At 45.4% G+C, this 10,365-nt stretch overlaps 1 protein-coding gene across 1 annotated transcript; it reads right to left on the bottom strand.

The window, feature by feature from the left end:
• Nucleotides 1-298: 298 nt before the first annotated feature.
• Etfrf1 (electron transfer flavoprotein regulatory factor 1) lies at nt 299-7,940 on the bottom strand. The gene is made up of 3 exons (XM_048335270.1): nt 7,798-7,940; nt 1,376-1,464; nt 299-1,287 (listed from the first exon to the last, which is right to left on the bottom strand). Exons 2-3 carry the CDS (start codon nt 1,424-1,426, stop codon nt 1,069-1,071), a joined length of 270 nt encoding a protein of 89 aa, XP_048191227.1. The 5' UTR covers nt 1,427-1,464; nt 7,798-7,940; the 3' UTR covers nt 299-1,068.
• Between the last annotated feature and the right edge of the window lie 2,425 nt (nt 7,941-10,365).

Here is a 10,365-nt window from a genome sequence, read left to right on the forward strand (position 1 = left end):
ACTCTGCCCCTAAGCTATACCCCCAGCCCTGATTGGTTCTTGAGGAAAACTGAGATGAAAGAGCCGGGCATGGGTGGCTCACGCCTATAATCCTAGCTACTAAGGAGGCTGAAATCTGAGGATCTAGTTCCTGGTTCAAAGCCACAGGAATGTCTGTAAGCCTCTTATCTCCAATAAACTACTCAGAAAAAGCTGGAGGTGGAACTATGGCTCAAGTGGTAAAGCACACGGACAGTGCCCAGGTCCTGATTTCAAGCCCCAGGAACGGCAAAAAAGAAAAGATCTTATAAAGTAGACATTAAAGTATACCAGTAAAATCTTTATTTTTCAGCTTTGAAATTAGAAATGTTCTCTGTAGGTTCTTCAAACCATTAAAAGTGTTTGCGTAAACTTCAAGGTAGGGTTGGGCCTGGTCATGTTAACTCATTTAGAAGCAGATGTGAAACAAATATGCTTTTATAACATTATGGATGACTTTCAGGAGGGAAGCCTGTTGGTGAGTTACAGAAGGAGCCAGCAACAGAATTACAAATACAGGAACCCTCCCTCACACAGAACTCTGCCTTAAGGTGAAATCATTCTTAGGAGTGATCTGTCCATAGGGAACCTGGATTATGCGCCTTCAAGTACCAGCGAAGGGAAGGGAAAAAGTGCTTTACTTAGTAGAGGTGCATTAGATAGATAGCTTTCTCTTGACAGTAAAATGGAGCAATTGGCCAAGCATGATTGGCTAAAACATTGTTAGGAAACGTACTATAATTTTGTTTGCAAATTGGGCACTCAATTCATGAATTGGCAATATCACTAAATTATTAACTTAATATTTAATAATTTTTAATAATATTGGTAATAGTAAAATTATTTTGTTAATACAAATTGAACATCCAGGGTTGTGGATATAGCTCACAGTGTCATGATTGACTCCTATTAATTGTACTCTAGTAGGACAGCTCAGGTCCTTATGTAAATATGTTGTATATGTGGCCATTTTAAGCTAGAGTACTTCCTATTAATACCTGGTACACATACACAAGCTGTACTGATTTCAGCCAGTTTATAGTGTTCTGATCAGTTAACCCTGGTATCTGAATAATAGCGTTGTTTCATAGCTCTGTATTTCCTAAGGAAGTATAAGGCTTCTAGCTCTTTCATTACAAATTCGCCTCGCTTAATAAGTTCTTTGATCTTCTCTGGATCTTTCACGTCTTTGTTTTTAAGAAAAACATTCTTCAAACGCCTTCTAAAATAGTCTGCTCCTTTTGGGTAGTCCCGTCCAAGAAACAGCAGCTTTAAAAAGAAAGATTTTACATTTCTCAACACTCCATGTCATACAACATATTGATAAAGCTATAAAGCTGACATTGCCATTACTTACATTCTTATAAAGATTCAATACTTCTCCTCTTAAGGAATTGGCCATTTTCATTTAACATGGAGATTGATCCACTTTTGGACATAACACACCTAGAGAAAAGGAAGATTGTTTTTGTAAATCCAATGCAATCTTTAAAAATCAGAAAAAAATCTTAAATATTTGGAAAATATTTAAGGCACAGATTGAGAAAAGGGGTTGTAGGCAGGTTATTGACTTCTTTATGCCACAAGGAATGAGTCAGAACTGCCTGAATCCCAGCCCACATAAGGTGCTGGGTTACTTTTCTGAGCCTCAGTTTCCCTAAATGAAAACGGTGCCTATATTCTGCTCTCAAGACAAGGCCCCACATCTGGGAGATTCTTCAGAAGGGTAAAAACTACTTAGAAGAAACTAGTTGTGAGGACCTAATGGGAGAAAAAAAATGCAAAAAAAGGGACTGAAGGCATGGCTCAAGTGGTCAAGCACCTGTTTTAGCAAATTCAACGCCCTGAATCAAAAGAAAAACAAAACTTGTGATTCCAGATCTCATCAAGAAACTGGTGTACTTTTTAAGATTTGTCAATCTGATGGGAATGGAGTACTGCTTTGCTATTTTACTTTTGGGATTCAAAGAACTTTGAGAATCTTGTTACAAATGCCCAATGGCTCTTGGTAAAAAAAAAAAAAAAAAAAAAAAAAAGAAGGTTCCCACCCCTGGAACCTAGGCACTATTTCCCATCTTACTAGGTGGACAGTGACTACCACAAGGTCCATGGACCGTGGTTAAAACAAAAGGGTCTCCACTGTGAAATCACTTCTTCAAGGAGCCTGGCAATTAGCTTGCCGTGCTAGAAGTACTCATTCCAGGAGGCTTGTCACCTCCTAAGTGAACAAAGTTGCAAATGTTCGCCTATGTATAGCACGATGTATGCATACAAACTGAGCTCTATCTCTGGTTAATGCTGATTCAGTCTCAGCGCCGTGGCCATGTTTCCACTGCTGGCTCTTTTCCAGTTTTTACTCCTGGCCAACAATGAGCTATGTGGCTCCCATTAGCCTCAGACTTGTTTTTTGGTCCGTCGTGGGGCTTGAACCCATGGCCTGGGCGCTGTCCCTGAGCTCTTCAGCTCAAGGCTGGCACTCTACCACTTTGAGCCACAGCACCACTTCTGGTTTTCTGGTGGTTCATTGGAGATAAGTCTCAGGGACTTATCCTGTCCCAGCCTGTCCTGGCTGGCTTAGAACCGTGATCCTCAGATCCCAACCTCCTGAGTAGCTGGGATGACAGTGGAGCCACCAGCGCCTGGCTGTCTCGACTTTTTGAATCTTCTGTCACTGTCACCCCTTAAAACATCCTTAACCTAAGCCCTAGTGAGACCACACCCCAACATCACCTCCCCCACTTCCGGCCCCCAACAGCCTGCACCACCTCTCTTCCTCCTCCCAGAGACCTCACTCCACAGCCCTTGCTGGAGTGCAGCCTATAGCCCTTCATCTCCTTCTCTTCCCTGGAAGCCCATGGTGCTCACCGCCACAGAACGGTGTTTGGACTGAAGCCACCAAGGAAGCAACGTGTTTTACAAATAGCTTTCTTACATCAGCTTTATGTTAATCATGGAATTTGCGGATTCAGTTTAAAAACTGTGTTGTTATGGCTCAGGTGGTACAGTGCTAGCCTTGAACAAAAAGGCTGCCAGGGACAGTGCTCAGGCCTGAGTCCAAGCCCCAGGACTGGCAAACAAAACAAACAAAACCTGCTGAGCTCAATAGGGTGGTGCAATACTGTTGTGGCAATACTCAGGAGACAGGCAGGAGGAAAACCAGTGGAGACCAGCATGGCTATATAACAAGATCATTTTAACAAGAAACCCGAAGTAATAATTGTGGGAATCATTTAAGATGTCATATTACTTAGGCTTGAACACCGGGCCTGGGTGCTGTCCCTTAGCATTTTCATTCCAGGCTGACTCTCTACCATTTGAGTCACAGCTCTACCTTTGGCCTTTTGCTAGCATTATAATTGGAGCTAGTCTGTCTCATGGACTTCCTTGCCTAGTCTGGCTTTGAACTGCAATCCTCAGATCTCAGCCTCCTGAGTAGCTAGGATAACAGGCGTGAGCCACCTGTGCTGGCTCCACTTCGTGTATTTTTTTTTTTTTTTTGCCATTCCTGGGGCTTGAACTCAGGGCCTGAAACTGTCCCTGGCTTCTTTTTGCTCAAGGCTAACACTCTACCACTTGAGACACAGCGCCACTTCTGGCCTTTTCTATATATGTGGTACTGAGGAATGGAACCCAGGGCTTCATGTATACGAGGCGAGCACTTTACCACTACACCATATTCTTAGCCTCCACTTCTTGTATTCTGAGCTTTTATCTGCTCCCTCTCTTTTGGGCATTTTGACAAAAATGGTATCATCTATAAATTCCCAGAGCAGAGTACCCCTGCCTCAAATAGCTCTCAGTCCCTGTCCTCCCAGATCCCAATTGTAGCAGAATTCCTCCCTCCCCCCCCCCCGCCCCATCCCAATGCCTTGAGAATTCACATGTGGGCTGAGCTTTTCCAGCATGCAGAGCCATTCATTTTCCCAGCTTCTAAAGTTTTACTGTAGCTATCCTCTATCCTACTTATTTTCCTTAGCCAAAGACTTAATTGTCTCTACTTAACTCATAACTACAGTAATTCAGTTTAAAAAATAGAACATTCTTTTTTGATGGCCATATGACAGCATGCACCTGTCGTCAAAGTTACATAGGAGGCTGGAACATGGAGGTTTACATTTGCAGGCAAGCCCAGGCCACCCCGTCTCAACAAAAATGCTGGGAATGGTGGTGTGTACTTGCTATAGTAGGAAGCTAAAACATGAGGTTTGCAGTCCAGTCTAGCCCTGATGAAAAGCGAGACCCTATTTCAAAAATAACCAGAGCAGGGCTGGGGATATGGCCTAGTGGCAAGAGTGCTTGCCTCCCATACATGAGGCCCTGGGTTCAATTCCCCAGCACCACATATACAGAAAACGGCCAGAAGTGGTGCTGTGGCTCAAGTGGCCAAGTGCTAGCCTTGAGCAAAAAAAAAGAAGCCAGGCACAGTGCTCAGGCCCTGAGTCCAAGCCCCAGGACTGGCCAAAAAATAATAATAATAATAACCAGAGCAGACAGCTGGAGGTATGGCTCAAGTGGTAAGGGGCTTGCATAGTAACCATGACTCATGAGTTCAAATCCTAGTACCCACATCTGACAGCTTTTTGGCACAGTGATGTCTATTCTTCTGGAAGAATTAAAACTGACTTTCAAATAATTTGAAATTAATTCTACATCATTGTAATGTCATACAGCCAATTCTAGTCTGTTTACCTGGAGGGCTCAGCTTCATGAGTTTTGTAATTTGTGAAAGCTGTTATGAGACCTGGCTTGAGTTGTGGCTTTTCAGTAGGCCTTTTTATAAGTTATGAATAAAAGATTTGCCTGGCCAAAAAAAAAGTATGGCCAAGATAAATATGTCTGATTTTTTGCTGCTAATTTATGTATACATCAAGTGAGTTTGTCATCATCATCATTATACAAATGACTTTCAGGCAGATTTTAATTTTCAATTTAGGAAACAAAGTGCAGCAAGGGGCCATAGGGTACTTTAACCCTGCACAAAGTCTTGGGAGATGTGGAAGTGAGAGAGAGGCGAGGCAGGAGGGGAAAATGTGGCAGAGAGGGAGAAATGGCCACACTAGAAAAGGGATACCACCTCCTCTTCCAGAAGAATCTGGAAACCAGCTAAGGCCTGATGAAAGTAAATCCCCGAGGAGCAGGCCAGCACAGGGGACAGCACAGGTGCCCCTCCTCTCAGGCAGATGCCAAAACAGCTGTGACCTGAGGGACCCCTGTGCCTACTTCCCACAGGTTTGCACTGAGAAGTCTGCACTCCTCCCGGCCTGGGAACTCCCTATGGATAGGCCAGCCCTCCCAGTTGAGGGTCTGGGTTGGGGGCTTTTCCTCAGTTTCCCTACTTATTTTGGGCTAACGGGTTCTTACACACCAGTCCTGGCTAAACAGAAAACTGTCCTTTTACTAGAACACTGCCATGCACAAGGACAAGGTGTTTTGGTATCCAAATTGATCAAAAATTTCTTTCTCAAAGTTCAGATGATAAACTGAAGGAAAAATCACCAACAAAAGGCAGTATCACTCTCTCATGAGGTTCCATCAGCTGACTCAAGTGTAGCACAATTTCCTAGACAGTCTCACATAAAAATTTACTCTAGGTACTAGTGGCTCAATGTTTATGATCCTAGCTAGGAAGCTGAGATCTGAGAATTGTGGATCAAAGCCAGCCCAGGCAGAAAAGCCAGTGACATTCTTATCTCCATTAAACCACCTAAAAAGCCAAAGTAGAGGCAGGGCTAAAGAGGCACAGCATAGCCTTAAGAAATAAAGGCACAAATAATTAAAATTTACTCCAAAATACCAGTACCAGACAGTATGAGGCCAGAAAAAGGTACTAGGATTGTGCCCATGAACATAGACCATGTGCAGGAAAGGAGGTGGGTATACAGGTTTAGAAGAGACATGTACTGCACCTGTCTGAAGGTGAAGAGATCTCAAGAAACAGGCCTTCTGACTATTCAGGAAGCTTGTACTAGGACTACAAAGTTCACAGGTATAATCCCTTCTAAAACATTCTGGCGTGCAATCCAATGTCCTAGGAACCTAACATCCATGAAGCTCCTCTTCCCTAGGAGGGAAGCTGATAGAGTTTAGATAAGGCCTTTCCCTGTGAAACCCATCATTTTAAGGTAATTTAGGACTTCCATTACAGTTCCTTACTCTCCCTGGACCCCCATTAACCGCCCAGTGGACTGAGGTCTTATATCATGGAGAATTTATTTGTGTGCACACACAGGGCTTGAACTCAGGGCCTAGGTGCTGTCCCTAAGCTTTTTTACTCTACCACTTGAGCCACGGCTCCCAATTCTGGCTTTCTGGTGATTAACTAGACATAAGTCTCATGGACTTCCTTGCCCCCAACTGGCTTTGAACTGTGAACCTCAGTTCTCAGCCTCCTGAGTGGCTAGGAAAACAGGTGTGAGCCACTCACTACTCCCCTCCATTGGTGGTTTTGTTGAAAACATTCAAAACAAAGCTGCCTTCATACTAACTAGTTGTGGTAAGCTAACTTAGATCTTTACAGGAAAGAGACGGTGATGTGTTATATTGCTATGCTTGGACAGAGGCTTGATGTCACAAGTGTGACACACACAGGGGCGAGAACTCTTAAAGCCATGCAGAATTTGCATCCTGAGAAATAGTAGATCATCAGTGACCTTGTACAACCAGATCTCAAACAGTGAGAAATCATAAAAATACTTAGGGTCTTTCCAGGCACCAGAGGCTCACGACTACAATCCTAGCTCCTCAGGAGGCTGAGATCAAGGACCCCAGTTTGAAACCAGCCTGGTCAGAAAAATTAGTGAGACTCTCATCACCAATGAACAAGCAAAAAGCCAGCAGTGGGGAGCTGCGGCTTAAGTGATAAGCGCCCCCCCCCACCTCCCCGCCCCAGCATAGCAGCTCAGGAACCATGCCCAGGCCCTGACAGCAAACTTCAGGACACTCACAAAAATAAATACAATTTTAAAAATCATGGAGGGCTGCTTTTTACGATTACAGGCATAGTACAAATTCGACACTAGTTTCATAAAGACACGGACACTTAAAGACAGCCTGCTGCACCTACTGAAAATTGTGTCCATTGTACATGATCAAAAAGCTCAAGGGCAGCACGCAGGCCCCGAGTTCAAACCCCAGGACTGCCACAAATAGAAACGGCCTGGGGTAGGGGGGAAGGGGGAAATGAGGGAGGAGGTAAAAAGTAGAACAAGAAATGCACACACTGCCTTTCATATGAATCTGTAACCCCTCTGTATCACACTTTGACAAGAAAGAAAGAAAGAAAGAAAGAAAGAAAGAAAGAAAGAAAGAAAGAAAGAAAGAAAGAAAGAAAGAAAGAAAGAAAGCAAGCAAGCAAGCAAACAAACAAACGGCCTCCCTCCCCAGGGCATCTCTGCTTTCTTTGCTCCAGTTTTCTCGGTGACCTCTGAGCGGGAGCCCAGGGGTAAAGGTCGTGACCCGGGGGAGGGACTAGGACAAGGTCGTGACCTTGGGAAAGGGCCGGGACAGGCTTCGCGGGGCCTCGGCCACCGTCACTCCGAGAATCCCGTCCCACAGAGGAGACGAGCGGACGGTTACCCCGAGACCTGTCAGACCGGCGGGCAGAAGGAAGATTCTGGAAGGTGCCGGTCCCCACCTCGGAGCCCACCCGAGGGGGTGTCCGGGGCCGAGGGCACGGCCTCCTCCTCCTGGTGAGCCTTTCCCAGAGGCGTCACCCCACTCACTCCTGCAGCGCGGAGACCAGCTGGCCGGGGGTCCCGGCCCGCACCCCTAGACTCTCACCGGCGCGCAGCTCCGCCTCGCAGACCCCGGAACTCCCGAGAACCGTAAAGCGCGCCCTCCGCGACAACGTCGCAAGCCGTGAAAGCGAGGCGAAGCCGGGAAACACCGCTACAGGGTCCAGGAGGCGACCGGAAGAGCCCCAGTACGACTGCGCAGGCCTGTGTGGGCGGGGCTCACGCGTCCGAAAGCGGGTGTGCTGTTTCCCTGACAACTGGGGGCGGGGCCTAGGACCGGAAGCGCCCCAATGCGGTTGCACAGACCAGTGTGGGTGTGTCTGTTCTTGGGTCTCGCGTACCGGTAGGTGGGCCAGTTGTTCTGACAACTGGAGCTTGGAGTAGACGGTGAAGCGGCAACCGGAAGAGCCCCAATGCGACTGCGCGGAGCCGTGTGGGCGGGGCCTGGAGGGCGGGGCTTGTTGCCCTGACAACGCGGGAGCGTTTGTTCACACGAGTGAACTCCGACTTGTTTGAGCGAGGAGAAGTCGTCCTTGCCTCGCCATGGTGAGCGGGGAGAGAGGGGGTAGCCCCCCTTCCGACCTTTGACCTTCCCTCCCCGGAGACCCACAGACTCCTTTCTGCAGACGAGGCCGTGGGGCCGCAGTGTCTTAACCTCGCAATCGGACCGTCTTCAGGTCCAGTACGATCATTATCCCTATATAAATTGCTTTGTTTCTGCAATGTGGCCGGTGGGTTTTGTGTTGTTGTTTTTAATACCCCAGCAGTTCATTAAAAGCTTCGCTTCGCTTGTGAACAGGCTGCTTTGTGCAGGCTTCTGCAAGAATATGCATGGTTCGGTCCCTCCGTGTACTCAGATGTGCATTAATTAAACATCCACAGTGTGTGTGGTTTCCAGGCGTGTCTCCAAGGAGGCAGATTCGCCTCAGCTGGCTTTAAATAACTGATTCCCGCTAAACAAAAGCCAGTCTGATTTCACAGGCCTTCTCTTATAGCTCGAGATCAGTCCTAGCTTGCAAAGTTAACATTAACACCAAGAATCAGTCAATAATTCGTTCTTCTTTGTAACCTGTGTAATAGGCCTTCCTGCCCGGTTCATGAAACACATCCTTGGCTTAGTACTGGATGACTTAACATAGTCTTTCCCAAGCACACTTGCAGCTTTGTGTGACTTCTTTTCTAAACACATTTTGAATTAAAGATAAATTGAGATTCACAGAAAACTTCCTATCCCTTTTACTCATCTTCTCTTAATTCCTTACATGACTCATGGTACTTTCCTTAAATGCATGATTTATTTTTTAATTTATCAATTGTTTTGTCTTCTAATTTTTAGGGTCCCAAAGCAAAAAAGGTATGTGGAAATTATTTTCTCGAAATAGATTTCTTCTGTAACTTTAAAACGATTTTATATTTGTATTATAGTTTATAGAATTTACTAAACTTACGTTTAGAAAGTAATGCTAGTTAAAATCATAGAGTTGCCTGTGGCCAGTGTTGGGCCAACTGTAATGCTAGCTACTCAGGAGGCTGAGATTTTAGGACTGCTATTCAGCCAGTCTGGACAGGAAAGTCCATGAGATTTTTTATTTTTCTTGATGTCCTAGGGCTTGAAGTCAGGGCCTGGGCACTGTCCCTGAGCTTCTTTATGCTCAAAGCTAGTGCTCTACCACCTGAGCCAGAGCAACACTTCGGCCTTTTCTGTGTCTATGGTACTCATACACAAGACTCCAGCTAACCAGCAAAAAGCTGAAAGTGGAGCTGTGGCTCAAATGGTACAGCTCTAGTCTTGAGCTAAAATGCTCAGGACAGCGCCCAGGCAGTGAATTCAAGCCCCAGGGCCTGCACACACACACACACACACACACACACACACACACACACCACACACACACACCAATAAAACCCACACCGAGTAATGCTTTATAATTACACACATTGAAAATTTCAGATGTTACTTTAGTTTCATGTGGATATTTACCCTTAAAAGGTCCATTGTATCTACTTTTGTAAGTATTTTGTTACAGATTAAGAATCCATCTTCTGGTTTTCAGGTGGTTAGTTGGAGATAAGTCTCATGGACTTTTCTGCCAGGATGGCAGCCTCCTGAGTAGCTGGGATGACAGGCATGAGCCACGAGCCACTCATGCTTAGCTTCTATGCTCATGGCTTCCACTACTACTTCAGCCACATCTCCATTTCTAACACATTTAGGAGTTAGAACATCTCTCAATGAAAACCCGAATGCCATTTTACTGTACTAATACCCATGAACTATTCAAGACAGGACATAAAAATAGTAGGATGGGGCTGGGAATGTGGCTTAGTGGTAGAGTGCTTACCTAGCATCCATATGCTGGCCTTGAACAAGAAGAAGCTCAGGGACTGTGCCTAGGCCCTGAGTTCAAGCCCGGGGACTGGCAAAAAATAAAATAAATACTAGGATTTGTTTTATTTTCTTTTGGTAAAATTTTTTATGGTGCCAGTTCAGGAGCTCAATCTCTTGCTTTACTGTTTGGCTCACACCTGACTCTGCCACTTAAACCACAGCTCCACTTCTAATTTTTGCTGGGATTACAGGTGTGAGTTACCAACACAAATTTTATTACCAGTT

The sequence above is a fragment of the Perognathus longimembris genome, chromosome 27, assembly GCF_023159225.1.
Source record: "Perognathus longimembris pacificus isolate PPM17 chromosome 27, ASM2315922v1, whole genome shotgun sequence".
Lineage (NCBI taxonomy): Eukaryota > Metazoa > Chordata > Mammalia > Rodentia > Heteromyidae > Perognathus > Perognathus longimembris.